The 15,837-nt window shown below is 41.7% G+C and overlaps 1 protein-coding gene across 1 annotated transcript in view; it reads left to right on the top strand.

Moving 5' to 3' along the window:
• Positions 1-15,837, top strand: part of LOC126106118 (thyroid adenoma-associated protein homolog) — a 230,947-nt gene that overhangs the window by 29,024 nt on the left and 186,086 nt on the right. Inside the window, 2 exon segments of the mRNA XM_049912364.1 lie at positions 65-242; positions 8,601-8,774. Coding sequence (XP_049768321.1) covers positions 65-242; positions 8,601-8,774 — 352 coding nt within the window.

Here is a 15,837-nt window from a genome sequence, read left to right as displayed (position 1 = left end):
TGTACCTTCTATAGTGTTGGTCTGATTCCAGGCTTCTTCACCCGTGAAATTCACCTCCTTCCAGGAAGGACCTGTCACCTGCCACTTCGAGTGAGGTGTTTGGCTATGCACACCTGTGCACGCGGTGTACCATTGCCCTCCTGCAGGGCTGGCAGGTGCCACTGAAGGACTGGGGAGAACGGGACTGCAAGGATTCAGCAAACGGCCACCAGGGCGGCCAAGTTTCCGATATCCAGACTGAGGTGAGTCTGTGTGACTGTCCTGTTTATAATGTATTTGTCACGCAAGTAACATTGTTATGATGTTGTTGCTGTTGTAGTCTCCAGCCTGTATACTGGTTTGATGCCCTCTCCACGCTACTCTATCTTGTGCGAGCCTCTTCATTTCTGCGTAACTACAGCACCTACACCAATTTGAGCCTGCTTACTGTATTTAAGCCTGGTCTTTACCCGCAGATTGAACCCCTCTCTCCACCCACACTTCCCTCAGTTGCCAAATTGACAGTTCCTAGATAGCTCAGAATGTGTCCTGCCAGCCAGCCACTTCTTTTGTCATTTTTTGCCATAAATTTCATTTCTCCCCAGGTACATTTATTACTTCTTTGTTAGTTATGTGATTTACATACTAAATAGTGGAGATGTTGCTTTGAAGTAAATTTACACCCAGCCACATACACACAAACATGGGCGTAACTTGCACACACATGATCACTGTCTCTGACTGCCAAGGCCAGACCGCAGCAGTCAGCTGAAAATGATGGGATAAGCCATATCTGGGAGCTGGGTGGGAAGGAAAAGGCCGAGGGGAGAGTGGCAGGATGAGGTTCGCGATTGTAAGGTACTGCTTGTGGGAGCATACAGAGACAAGGTGGGGAGAGTGTAGGGAAGCTAGGTGCAGTTGGGAGGTTAGATGGGGGGCAGAGGGGTTGTGGAGCGGAAAAGTAGAGAAGTGGAAAAGTTTGGGTGTGTTGGTGGAATAGAAGGCTGTGTAGTGCTGGAGTGGGAACAGAGAAGGGGATAGGTGGATGAATGATAGTAACTAATGAAGGCTGAGGCTACAGGGGTTGTGAGAACATAGGATTTATTAAACTGAGAGTTTCCATGTATGCAATTCAGAAAAGCTGGTGTTGGTAGGAAGGCTGTCGAACAGTCATTGACATGAAGAGTGTTGTGTTGGGCAGTGCACTCAGCAATTGGATGGTCCAGCTGTGTCTTGGCTTCAGTTGATCATTGGCCATTCTTGCAGACAGCCAGCTTATTGGTTGTCATTTCCACATACAGTGAAGCATACGGATTGCAGCTTAGCTTGTAGTCACATGATGGGTTTCACAGGTAGCCTTGCCTTTGATGGGATAGGTGGTGCTTGTGACTGGACTGTAATAAGTGGTGGCGGTAGGATGTATGGGTCAAGTCTTGGATCTAGGTCTATTGCAGGTATGTGTGCTGTGAGACTAGGGATTAGGAGCAGCGGTGGAATAGGGATGGAAGAGGATATTTGTAAGTTCAGTGGACAGTGGAATACCACTGCGGGAGAGGTGGGTTGGAGGACATTCCCCATTTCAGGGATTTGGAACCCTGGCGAAGAATGTGATTCAGTTGCTACAGTCCTGGGTGGTACAGAATCAAGATGGGAATGCTCCTTCATGCCCAGACATTGCGACTTAAGGAGGTGGTGAGTGACTGGAGAGATAAGGCACATTTCAATATTATTTATGTATTTTTGTGCATTTTTATCCCCCACCATAGATCTTCGCTTCTTCCATCTACTCCAATACAGAAAAGATCCTTTATACTGAACCCAAACCCAGTCCCACATACAGTTCCTGCATTGGTGCTTGGCCCATAGAATCCCCCCAAATGGGCTTACCATCAAATTACCCATCTCCAGCAGCAACTTCTCCTTCCACAATGACCTCCTTCTGTTCAGATTCCACTAGTCCTCAGCCCTCACTAACCTCATCCTCCAAAATCATGTAATCAGGCCCAAATCTCTTTGCAAACCTCCTCTCCAGTCATAAAATTCTCCTGCTGTGTGATCCCAAATTCCTGTATCCCATCTCTCGCATTGAAACTCCTGCCCTCCAGAAACTAGAGCAGCATGCGCAACACCCCTCAAAAAACTCTCCAACCTGTTCACCTCCTACTTCCACCTTGGATGACCACTGTCCACCACCTTCTCACCATCCTCTGATAGCTGACAAACCCTACCCCACAGACCTACTACATTTACCACACCCTCAAAACTCACTCCCACCACCATACAGAATCCAGGCGTAAATGGACCCGGAACACGGTCATGAACCTTTCCCCCAAAAGCCTTACTCCCACAGAAGTATCATTCCTCTCCAAAGGCCTGACCTTTTGCCTCTCTTCCAAATTCAGTTATGCTGGACTTGCTAAAGACCTTCTCTGCTTCTCCTGATCCCTACAGTGGAAAAACTTTCTCGCCACCATCTCTACCAGGCTCAACCTAAAACCAATATTGGACCCTGCCTGACTCAGTTCACTCCTCCATCCAACTGTGATTCACCCCCACTGCCCTGAACCACTCCTCATTAACTTCCCAGAATTTATTAACCTTGAACCTTGCTTCACTGTCATTCCCCAAATCCCTCAATATGGGAGCTAAGCTTACATCCACAGAAAGAACCTCAATGCACCATCTAAAAATTTATCCCAAACTTATAATTCTCCCTGCAGACAAAGGCTTCACTGCTGTTGTTTTCCACTGCAAGGATTACCTGGTGGAAGGTCACTGCCAGCTTTCAGAGTTGCCGACCTGCAAACCCTGCCACAGTGACCCATTTTCAAATATAAAGCAGGATCTCAAGTATCTCCTCAAATCCTTAAGTCCATTGCAGAACCTCTCTCCCCTGAGTCCGTCTCTCGTCTCACCCCTGCCACTACCTGCACTCCGACCTTTTACATGCTTCATAAAGTCCGTAAAGCCATAAACTCAAACACCCAGAACACCTAATTGTAACCAGTTACTGTGCCCCACAGAGAATCTCTGTTCTCTTAGACCAGCACCTTCAGCCTATTACTGCAACTACCCTCCTATACAGAAGATATCAACCATTTCCTCTAATGACTATCCAATGTTCTTGTTCATTTACACACTCCACCCGGCTCCTCACTATTCACTATTGATGTCACCTCCCTTACACTATTAACCCTAGCGGCCATGGCTTTGCTGCTGTTGAACACTACCTTTCCAAGAGCCCCACTGAATCTGAATCTACAACATCCTTCCTGGTCAGTATAACCAGCTATATCTTCACCCACAATTACATCGCCTTTGAAGGCATCGCCTACAAACAAATCATTGGTACGGCAGTGGGCAACTGTGTGGCACCATTCTATGCTAACCTGTTAATGGGGCATCTAGAGGAATTGTTCATAACCTCCCAGAATCTCAAACCTGTCACCTGTTTCAGATTCCTTGATAACATCTTCATGATCTGGATTGAGGATGATGATACCCTATCCACATCCTTCTTGAACCTCAATACCTTCTCCCCCATTCACTTCACCTTATCATCCTCAACTTGATGAGCCACCTTCCTCGGTATTGACCTCCACCTCAAACATGGCTACATCAGTATCTCTGTCTGTAATAAACCTACTGACCACCAGCAACACCTCAACTTTGACAGGTTCCACCAATTCTGTACCAAGAAGTCCCTTCAATACAGGCTAGCCACCCGTGGTTGCCCCGTATGTAGTGACAAATGGCCCCTCTCGAAATATACTGAGGGCCTCATGGAAGCCTTCACAGAAGGTAATCACCCTCCTAAACTTGTACAGAAACAGATATACTGTGCCTTATCTCTCTACTCACCCACTGCCTCCCATAGTCCCACTCTCTTGCCACAGAGGAGCATTCCCTTCTGATTCAGTATCACCCAGGACTAGAGTGACTGACAATCTCCACCTGGGTTTTGACTACCTATTCTCGTGCCCTGAAATGAGGAATGTCTTACCCACTATCTTCCTCATTCCTCCCACAGTCATGTTCCACCCTGCACTGAACCTAAACAATATCCTTGTCCATCCATACACAGCCCCTGCTCCCCGCCCCTTGCCACATGGCTCATATCACTATAATAGACCTAGATGCAAGACCTGTCTCATACATCCTCCTGCCAGTACATACTCCAGTCCAGTCACAAGCATCACGTATGCCATCAAAGGCAAAGCTACTGGAGTAACCAGTCATGATCTACAAGATAAGCAGCAACAACTGTGCTACACTCTACGTGGACATGACAACCGACAATTTGTCGTTTGTGCAAATGGCCACTGGCAAACTGTGAACAAGAAACAACTGGACCACCTACAGTCGCCGAGCAAGCTGCCCAGCACAGTGTCTATCACATCAGTGACTGCTTCACGGCCTGCGACATCTGGATCCTTCCTACCAACACCAGCTTTTCTGAATTATGTAGATAGTAACTCTTACTGCAATATATCCTACATTCCCGTTTGCCCCTGGCCTCAACCTAAGTTACTCACTGCCCTTCACCCACCTATCCCCTTCCCTGCTTCCACTTCAGCATTACAATGCCTTCTGTTCTACTAATGAGCCCATAGTCTGTATACTTCCCCCCCCCCCCCCCCCCTCCAAACACAACCCTCCTGCACTCTCCCTCTGTTAATATCCCGAGTGCACTTACCTGCCTCTCTCCACCTCATCCCTGTATGCTCCTACAAGCAGCACTTTTCCATTTCCCACCCTTACCCTGCTACCCCTCCTGCTCCCAACTTCCACCTTACCCCCACTTCTCAGTTTCCTTCTCCCATCTCCCATCATGTGCAGTTGCTCACAGTCTTTCCTTGGCAGCCAGTCTCTTTCAGAAGAAGGCCTTCTGGCCGAAAGCTTACATGTTTAGTAGTCATTTTGTTGTGCCTGTCTATGACTCAACATCCCTGTTGTATTGTGAGTAGTTATCTATCCTTTTCATTATATTGTCATTACTCCATACTGGATTTTCCATTTTCATTGTATAATATTGTGATTATTTCATACAGAATTTTCGTTTATTTCAAAATGTTCAGTTCCATCACATGGGTAACGTTTGGCCTGATTTCACTGACTACATTTCAGGTATATTTTTGTAAAAAAAGAAAATACTAAGATTTAAATTTAGAATATTTGATTTTAACAAATTTCTCATTTTCAGAAACATTCTTGCCACCAGCAGTCTGTGTTTATTTTGACATGCCAGTTTTGTGAACTGCTTTCATTGTCACATTCTATAATCAAATTCTTGCATTATCACCAAATTTAATTCAACTACATTCCATTAAACTTGTTTACTTTTGTTGTTGATCACCTTATAACCTTTTTCGACACTATAGGCATTCCAACAACTGTTCTTCCAATCACTAAAGGTTTCTTTCAGTTACAGTGCCTTTGGCAAATTATTTTCTTCTCCACTTTCTAATTTTTTTTTAACTAAATATACATAGGCTGCAACCCTGTCTCACTGCCCTCTCGCCTACTGCTTTTCCTTCATGCCCTGCAACAATGTCAAAGGGTGTATCCAGTCATCTTTATCAAAAGATTTTCCTAAATCTACAAATATATGAACACAGGTTTGCCCTCCTCTGGTGTGTCTTGTGAGATAAGACATAGTGTCAGTACACAATAGGATTTATTTCATGAAACAGTAAAGACACTGTACAAGATATGATTCTAGAAACCACTTTAGAATTTCAAGTGATCTTTGACTGGTACAAAACTTTCTGAGTAAAAATAGGCAGAAAGCTAGGAAGAAACTAACTCAGCAAGTTTGAAATGTGGATTATAAGAATTTATGTATGAGTAGACAATATATCGGATTATAAAGATTATGTGGACATAGGTGAAAGAAGCAGTTGGTCGACAAAGGCAAAGAGCAAAATGTGTTACAGGCATGAAGGAAATAAAAGAGCAAAGATATCAAATGACACAAGATGTCTGAAGAGAAGGTGAGAGATTCAAGCAAACAATAACAGGAACATGATAGAATGTCCTGGCTTTAAACAGACAGAAATGGTGTGTAGAGGATTTAGCAAGACTGAAAATTTGTTTGAAGAAAGAGTTGAAAAATATGAAGCAGTAATGTGTGCATGAAGTGTGTTTGCAGTAGCAAATATGGACAACCATAGGCTGTATAATGGAATGATAACAATGAAAATTTGTGCTGGACCAGGTCACAAACTCGGATTTCATGCTTATTGTGAGCGGTTCGCCTTACTATTAGGCTATCAGAGTACAACTGTAACCAGACCCAAACTTCCATGTGTTGTCAATCATATGTCCACAACCTGCACTCATACATCCAGTATGTATATCTCCATACAGGGGAGACATTTTAATTGAAAGTCACCTGCCCGGTATTCTCAGATAAATACAATATTACTGTGCCCATGTTGTTCAGAACTACAGTGCATTGTTCCTTCAGGCATGTATGGACAACTGTCAGCTGTATAATAGAATGATAACAGTGGGATAACACTAGAAGAGTGACATTCAGTCAAAAATGTCCTCTCCTATGCAGGAATATACATAATGGACGTAAGAGTACAGGTTGTATCCACACAGTTGATACTCGAGTAGCCTAATGGTAAGGCCGCTACTTGTGATAAGCAGGAAATCCGTGTTCCCCAGAAATTTTCATTGTCATCATTCATCATTCCATTATACAACTGATGGTTGTCCATATTTGCAACTACAAATACATTTCACATATTTGATAACAGTTGTAGTCACTGCAGTGCCTGTTCCTTCAGACCTGCTTGCATGTCTGAAGGAATATTGAATCATATTTCTGAACAACACAGGCACTGTAATACTGCAGTAGCTTTTGTTACGTAGGCACCATATTTCAATTTGTTACAGTGGTGGATGGCATGGTAACCAAGAACAGAAAGAAAAGTGTGCAGTTGGTAGATTTCGTTAAATGTTTGTGCAGCTCAATGGATTAATTGGAAACAGAGATTGTTAGTAATAAAATAGAACTGGTTAAAGATGGAGGAAAAGTAATGGATAATGAACTTACAAAATTAGTGACATAATTTCTGTAGTGTAAGGTAAAAATCTTGAGATAACTGCAAATATGTCAAGTTTCTCTAATGTACAAGATATTCACTAACATTATGACCAACCCCATAGAAAAACATCGTATTTTAACTGGATGAAGGAGCGAGGCAGCTTTTGAACTAGGCGTAGCACAATAGACAGTTTACAAGCCGTGAATGAAATTTTAGAATGGGTCAAGGAATATGAATTCCACTTTGCCTGGAATTTGTACATTTGAGAAGTACTTTGATTTGTATTAACAAACTGTACAGTAACAGCTCTCAAGAAACTAGATACAGGATGGAAGCATCCGTTAAGCACACAGTGTAGACATTTGTGGCTGGTATTTGCTTCTTTAGGGACTGTTTGTCGATTGGGCTTACGGCCATGGTCTGAGGCATCTGTCTGTGCTTGATGTTCCAGCTCCTAATGCTGGAGACATCATCAGACGCTCAAGATTCAAAAAGCCCTCTCACACAGGTACACACATACAACAATAATTCCAATCACTGTGCTGAGCAGAAAAGAATAGTGGTTAGAACTTTGTCAAACCAGGCTAAAATAATCTGTGGGCCACATTTTAATATTATTTCGGGATAAGTGGTCACTCTGAGAGAGAGAGAGAGAGAGAGAGAGAGAGAGAGAGAGATGAATAGGGCACTACACCCTTAAAGATCTGGAGCTTGTAGCAAAAGAGAACCGCCCAAAGGGAAACTTTTCCTCCAATTTGTAAAAATGGTCACCACTGTGGACTTTGTGTTGTCACGGCGATGTTAAGCCGTGGATATGTCTGTATAGGATTTTGTGTTTTTCTTTTCCAGTCCGTTTATTTATATGACAGTCTGTTTTTTATGCAGCATATTATCTAAACTTGACTTATCGTACAATCACAAAAGACCTGCTTTGAGATTTATTTTACATTGCTAGTGTGAAATTAGCTTTTATCCCCTACACATATCATTTGTTTTATCTTTGACATCCATTTGGTTTACCACTTTATTTTTATTCTAGTTTTCCCGTATCAGGTTGATGATCCCTAAATTCTGCTTTTTTTTAAATGGGGCTGCCAACCTCCTGACAGATAAACAATTTGAGCACAATGGGACAGAGAATGTTGGGTCATCTACTGTTTATTGTGTGGAATAAATTATAAATGTGAGCACATAGTTTTTTCTATATAGTTTTTTTGTATAGTACAATTACATTTTAACTGGAACTGGATCTTTATTCATTTTTACCCTCGTTTACACATAGCTGTGTCTGTAAAGATGTGCCACAAAACTAGTTGGCTCAGAAATAAAGATTTATCATACAACTCAAGTGGTCTTATTCATCATAGTACTGTTTCAAAAGTTTGGTCCCCCTCTCCACCCACACCATCTACATTTTTCAAACTTTCAACCTGTATATGCATTAAATGTCTATATGTGCTTTAAGTATCACACTCAACTTTTAGGATGATTATGAGCGCAAGTATCTTGTATTTGTTCGAGGTTTCTTCAGTTTGACATCATACCTTATGTCCCTCTCCCCAGGATGATCACAGTAATGATGGCTTCGGACATGCAGAAAGTGTCCTGCCCACCATAAAGACAAGCATTACGAGCTTGCTGGAGCGTGAAGAAACCCCCATGGACACAAAGTCAAACTGCGGCCTCGTGCTGGTGCTTCTGGGGACGGTGCTGGGCGACGAGAATAGCTGGACCCAGGTAAGCTTCTCCCCTCCCCTCCCCTTGTCACCCACTATCCTCCATTCCCCTCCCTTCTCCTACTATCCCCTCCCCCTCCCCTCTTCACTCTTCTTTGCTCCCCTCTCCTCATGTGTCAGTCATATGCAGTAACCTTCCTGCCATTCCCATTATCTGTGCCGCCCCTCTGTCTAATTTTTTGTCAGTATGGAGATTATACTATTAGAGTATAGAGTTCCATTGCATGATTAGTCCTCATCAGTTTGTCTTCTAGTGATAACTTTGTTGAACAGTGCATACATCTGTTATGTGATTCCACTAACTTTAGTAAAACCTACAAGGGTCTCATTCAGGTTGTTACTAATGACAACTAGATAGTGCTTTGTAGACACCACATTACTATTGTTGTTAAAATAATGACAGCTCAGAAATTAGCTAAGTAGTTTGTTTACAATGAGCATTTAAAAAAACAGTACTGCAGAAAACTGAAAATTTAGTGTCTAGGTTTTCATAAAATCATTTATTACATTTCCATAAAAGCGTAACTCAATAACAGTTATCCGAATCACTTCATTTGACTGTAACCCATCAGTCACTTTCGGAAAAGACTATTCACAGTCGGTTTGCAGATTTTCGTGCTGTTAGTGATGAATTTCATGAAGCTCACCTGAAAGTGGTTGTCGATCTGAAAAACGTGGATGGAGAGAATCGGTGTGACTTATGGTGAGATGGAATCGTTTTGATGCTTATTGAAGTCTACAGACATTTAGCTTTCTCTGAACATTTAGGTTCTGTAATGAGATTTCTCGTGTACTCTTCCAAATACAGGAATGGTGGACAACTGAAAAAATAAACAGAAAAGTCTTGTGAGAGAAACAGCAGTTCCCGGAATGTGAGGAATTGAACAACAAATTTGAAAACCTGAGAAGATAGGTGAATTGGAAGGGAAAGAAGATACTGCACAAGATTACGAGGACAGATACTTCTACTTATTAACCTCTTTTTCATTTTCTATTATTTCTACTAGTAGAGACAATTGAGTCAGAATAAAAACACTCAAATTTTTGATAGTAAGTGCTGATTTTTGCTGCAGAATCGATATCACATTACACGCGAACAGGATAATGATTTCTGGGAATTTATTGACAAAAATTTCACTGGAGACCATCTGAAATAAAAGCTACAATTCTATGACACCTGGGTCAAAATCCTGGAAATGAATTTGTGAGTTGATTGCATGACAGACTAACTCTTATGGAGCCAACACATTGGCTTCTGCATCAAATGAGAATGCAAGCTGGGTTTACATCACAGTGGACAAATTGAAGATACAATTTGCTCTCACAAATAAGGAAGCTCTTTATTCTAGATAACTGGTCAAACAAATATTAATTGAGGCACCAGTTTTCACTGAAACACTGCCACTGAGATGTTCACAACTATCACCAGATGTTTCCACTTTGTTACTGGTTCATCATGCTGGATTTATCATAAGGATATACAGAGTGATTCAATCTAAGCTATTCACCTCAGATATTTCTGAAAGAGTTTAAAGTATCTTAATTTTGTTTTTACCCAGTGTAAGTGCAAGAAAGTTCTCGCAAAGTGAGATGGTCTCTTATCATTGTTATACATGGTGTTGCAGATGAGCGTAGCCCATGTAAGTATAAAGGAAATGCAGTGAAATTACAAAAACAAAGAACTGAAATCGACTGATCATTTATTTACAATGAAAAATTCAGTGAAAAATGCACTTATAGAAGATTGTGAACGTGACCCCCTGCAACATTAATACACATCTTTCAATACCTGAACATATTCAGATACACCAATGTATAGTTCAGATACTGATGTTGTCTTTCAGTTCCTGTATTGTGTGTGGACTTGCTTTATAGATTTCGCTCTTAAAGTGTCACCACAGAAAAAAAAAATCAGATACTGTTAGAACTGGCGAAAATGGTGGTCATAAATTTTTGCTGACAGTTTGTTCCTCAGTGAAGGCATCATGGACTCATTCCAGGGATACCTTAGATGTGAGGCATGTTACCCCATCTTGCTGGAAGAAACAATATTGTCTTACATATTCAGTGTGTTGAGGACAAAAGTCTCAAAATTTTCCATAAATGCAACTGTGTTGAGGATAGTGTCAACAAATATGATTCCAATGATGCACATTCCTGTTCCACCACACCCGACGACAATTTTTTTCATTGTGGAGTGGTTGTTGACACACAATATTAGGGTTCTCCATTGCACAGTACTTCGTATTCTGTAAATTCACATGACCAGAAAAATGAAACCGTGCTTTATCACTCACGATCTAATGAAAAGAGTCTAACAAACCATCATTGAAGCTATTCAAAAGCAACGTGCAGTAATCTGTACATTTATGATTGTCATCGTCCCCTAATTGGTGCACAACTGTCACACAATACAGCTTCAAATTAAGACTTTTCAATATCTGCTGGCATCTCCCCCTACTTATGCTGTTGACCCAATTTATGCTGTTGGGTCTGAATAATTCTTTGACAAATGTCTACAATAACTTCTGGTGTGCAAATGGAAGAACTCTTTGTTGTTTTACATTTTGCACATATCTGTTGGTGTGCCAATTTTTATAGAGACTCTGTATTGCACTCTTAGCCGGTAATCCTCTATCCAGATACTTGACTCCAAAAATTTCACGAGTTTTCTTAATCGGATCTGTTTTCACATGTGCTTCCACCGTTTCGGTTCTTTCTTTGTACAGACCACAAAGAGAAACATCTATTTTCACAGTTGAAACAAACTGAAAGGTTAACAGAAGAATGCTAACAATCAACTGTTGCATAAAACTTTCCATTATTATAGCTGTTTACTATATTTCAGAACCCAGTAGGGTAGGCGGGCTACTTTTAACTGTGCCACCCTGTTTTAATTACGTAGATATAGACATAGTAGTAATTTCTGGTCATAGAAATGCTCTTCTAAAAGAAGCAAATTCTATGGCATTTCACTCTTTAAAATCTGACTATTAGTTTCTGAATAATGTGGGCTATGAGCAACAGGTTCCAGAACATCTGTCTCTGCTCACTACAGGCTTGCTTATTACCCTATGTGTAGTATTCCAGCACCATTCCAATAACATTTGCTGATGTCATACTTTCTGGACACTGACACTGCCTGTCGGGATATCTTTGTGCGTCCAGCTTGGCTGTTCTCTTCGTGTTCCTTCTTCATCTCTAATCAAGCTGGTTGTTGGAGCAAATTGTCTTCTAGCATTGTTTACTTTTATAAAGAACTTCCTTGTTTCATTCTTCTTCGTGGACAGTTCTATACATTCTATTTAAGCCTTAATCCATTCCTTTTTCTGTTCACGATGTGTCATCTTTTCGATCCTCCTTTTCTCTCGATAATCCTCCAGCATGCTTCTTGTGCAGGTCGCCTGTGATGTCTTTTGGTATGCTGTGTTCTTTTCTTCAGTCAATGTCTTACACTCTTCATCCCTAGTGCTGCCTTAGCTGAAATGTCTATAGCTCTTTTTATAGTCAGCCATTTTTTTCTTTGTCATTACTGTGTCACATTGTTCCTTGTTCTTGTTCCAGGGTCTGAGAAACTGTCTGACAGTATGATTCGCAAGTTTCTGTTAATTGCAGTGCTGCAATATTGTACCGTTCTTTCCTAGTATGTATTTCTTTCTGAGGATTTGATATCCTTGCTCTTATCTTGCCCATTGCGAGAAAATGATGTAAATCCACATTAGGACCATGAAAGGTTCGAACAGCCAACAAGTTAAATTATGTCTCTGGTCTATCCAGTACATGGTTAATGGTTCCACCATCAGGTGACTCCCATGTGCCCTTGTGTATCTCCTTATGGGGAAACCTGGTAGATCCCAGTATAATATTCTGGGATGTTACGAAGAGGATCAATCTTATTCCATTATGATATTGTAGTCATTGCTATAATATCTTTGAGTGACAAACTATAAAAATGGCGCAAATTTTAGTTGCCATAGTCGCTGAGAGTAGTTGTTGGATTAACCCTCCTTTTCCCTCTGTACAAAGTGCAATCATTCATGGTCATTTAATTATTATTGAGTGTTGTTGTTAAAAAACTAAAGGGATTTCCATAACATCTTTTATATTGGTGTATAATAACTACCATCCAAAGACGTTACTAACTATATTGTCTTCGGTAATGCAGCAACAAATGAAGGGTGATTAACTGAGCCAAAAAGTTAACTTTAATTGTTATGAAAACCCAAAATTTAATCACCTTTACAGTGAAGATGTTTGTGGCTGCTCCTTCTGATGTATAGGTGTAACTAAAGCCAAGAGTATACAGTGGATAACAACATTATATCTTCCATCAAAGAAGTTGACAAGAGCAGGTTGACGGAGAGCAGCTGCACCACCTGCCAAGAAGGTGTGGTCCAAGGTGGCGGTATGTGTGGCATGGTCTGGGATGCATTTTCCTAGTGTGGAATGGCTCCCCTAGTTATTCTGGAAGTGACTCTGAATAGTCCGCAGTATGTTGCGCTGCTCAGGGACCATATACATCAATTTTTGGCCTTTCAACACCCTGACAGTTTTGCGATGATTCAAGATAACACACCGCCATTTCTGCCATCTACTTGCCTTTTGTCTAAAGGGATCGGCAACTGCTCAGACACTCGAGCATCACAGGTTTGCATATTAACAAGGCGTTGCCTCCCAGACTGCATCGATCACAACAAGGACGAAAGACGGCAGGGCAAGTGCCACCAGAGGTCCTCAGTGCCAAGGACCTATTTCCTGCAGCATGTCATGTGTGCAGAACTGGATCAGCATGAATTCCTCCACGCCCTACCTATATAGCTCGGAGCAAGCCAACATGTTGGCAGTTCGCTCCACTGGAGCTCTGGGCCAGTTCGTGCACTGGCTCTTAGCGGCCCACCAGCAGCAGGACCTACGACTTTTTGGTGATATCCCGAGACCTACCTGTCAGTCAACAATGGCGAATGCCCAACCTCTGTCATTAGGGGCTATCGGTAGGATAGTCTTCACATCCTGCCACATTTATTCCTACGTGTTTAAGGCTCATGTGTGTTAGTGTCTGAGAAGTTGGCAGTCATAATAAACCCTTGTCTTTGTTTGCTGTGTCTTTTTATTTCATTTCAATCATCTCCCTGTGGGACGTACAGTAGCATACCTTCCACATCGCCCAGGAATAGTTCCAGGAAAATGCAGGTAGGGTCCAAGACTGAGATGGCCACTTTGAAGCCCAGATTTGATCCCATTGAACATGAACATGTCTGGGATTTCATGGCATGCAGGCTCTGTGCCATGGGTTCTCTACCCACGAACAGACCAGAATTGGCTGCTGATCTGCAAACAATTTGGTGTGAGCTGTTTCCAGGGGCTTGTAGACTCACTTCCACGACATCTCACTGTTTGCTAAGTCAGTGTACTATAGTTGTATTTAAAAAAGCAAAATTGGTATCAATATTTCTGTAATATTCTTGTGAAAAGAGACTAATGTTGTTTAGTGAGGAATTTTCTAACAACTCATTTAAGTGAAAATTGATTCAGTATTTCAGACAGTTCAGGAAATATTTCAAGTGACCAGCTTAGCATAATCTCCCCGCAGACAGTATGTTCTTCAAAAAATGGCTACTCACATAATCTGAATATATGTACTGGAACTGAAAGACAAGCTAGTGATAAGGCTGTCAAATGTCCAGCAAGTCAAAAGGTTGTGCTCAGAATGTGCGTACCTCTGTTTGGAAAGCAGGGAACTGTTTATGTCGATAAGTGTTACAGCTCCCCCATCTACTTCAGAGAATTATAAGACAGGAGCGCTCATGTGATTTTTGCTGTAAGAGTGACAAGGAAAGATGCCACCTCAATTCAGCTGAACTGGCTTGTGGAAGGGGGGACTAACATTTGCGTCAGCCAGTAATAGCCGTGCTGTAAGACAGGTTGCTACACAAAATGTACACCTTTCGTCAAAGCTTCATGAGGGGCCAGAGTGACAGGAGATACTTAAAACTGGAAGAAGAAAGCTAAGACCTTTTTGTTAGATTGATTACAGTCAAGGAATGCATAGAGTTGATACACACATTCTTCTGGAACATGTCAAGGGGTATAAGAAGATATTATTTCCACAACGTTATTATAAATGATTGAAGCTGTTTCACAGATCTGCGTAACTATATTATTTGACATGTTTCCAGGGGGCTTCGCACAAACACATACAAAAACTCGAAAAGCATTTTCTGACATACTACAAGTGCTCCATATGTGCCCCCAATTGATTTCACAGGTATCACAGAAAAGTTCTTTCCGTGTTCAGCATAGGATGTCCCTGTCAGCTTGTTCAAAAGTACTGTAATACAACCTCATAGTTCTGATAGGTTTTTCTGTAGAGGTGGCACAAATACTGAATCTTCCACATAAGCCCACAAAAAGTGTGTCACATGTGAATAGATCGTGAGAGTGCGGACGAATTGCTGATCGTCAACCCCACCATGATCAATACATCAGTTTTGTCAGTCTCCTTTTTAAGAATTTATAAACATCATGATGGGAGTGGGGCGCAGCACCATCCTGTTGGTAGATGAAGTCCCCACTGTCAGTCTCCAGTTATGGCATGAGTCAGTTTTCCAGCATTTCCGGGTACATGTGACCTGTAAGAACCTTTTTGCAGAAGAAAAAGGGACCATAAACTTCAAACTGTGAGACTTCACAGAAAACATTAACTTTTGGTGAATCTTGAACGTGCTGCACGATAGTGAGGGAGTTCTCTGTCCCCGAGATTTGCACATTGTGAAACATATCCCCTTCCGTAAGTTGTTAGGCATCCAACTTTGTCATCAGGAGTCAGGGCTCGTAGCAATTGCAGGCAGTAAGAAGGCTTCAGCTTCTGTCATGTCCTTAAGATCTTCCAAATGACAGGTTGTGGTATGTTCAGTTCTGTGCTCGCTCTGTTCTTCTGTGTGCTAGATGTGAAACTCGCCTGCACGTTGTCAACCGTTTCTTCTCTCACTGCTGGACAATCTGTCAATTTCCCTTTGCAGAGGCATCCTGAAGCTTTAAATTGTGCATACATTGCCGATTGAGTT

Source organism: Schistocerca cancellata, chromosome 10, assembly GCF_023864275.1.
Source record: "Schistocerca cancellata isolate TAMUIC-IGC-003103 chromosome 10, iqSchCanc2.1, whole genome shotgun sequence".
Taxonomy (NCBI): Eukaryota; Metazoa; Arthropoda; class Insecta; order Orthoptera; family Acrididae; genus Schistocerca; species Schistocerca cancellata.
The sequence above is the reverse complement of the archived record's forward strand: the minus strand, read 5'-3'. Positions and strand labels throughout refer to the sequence as shown.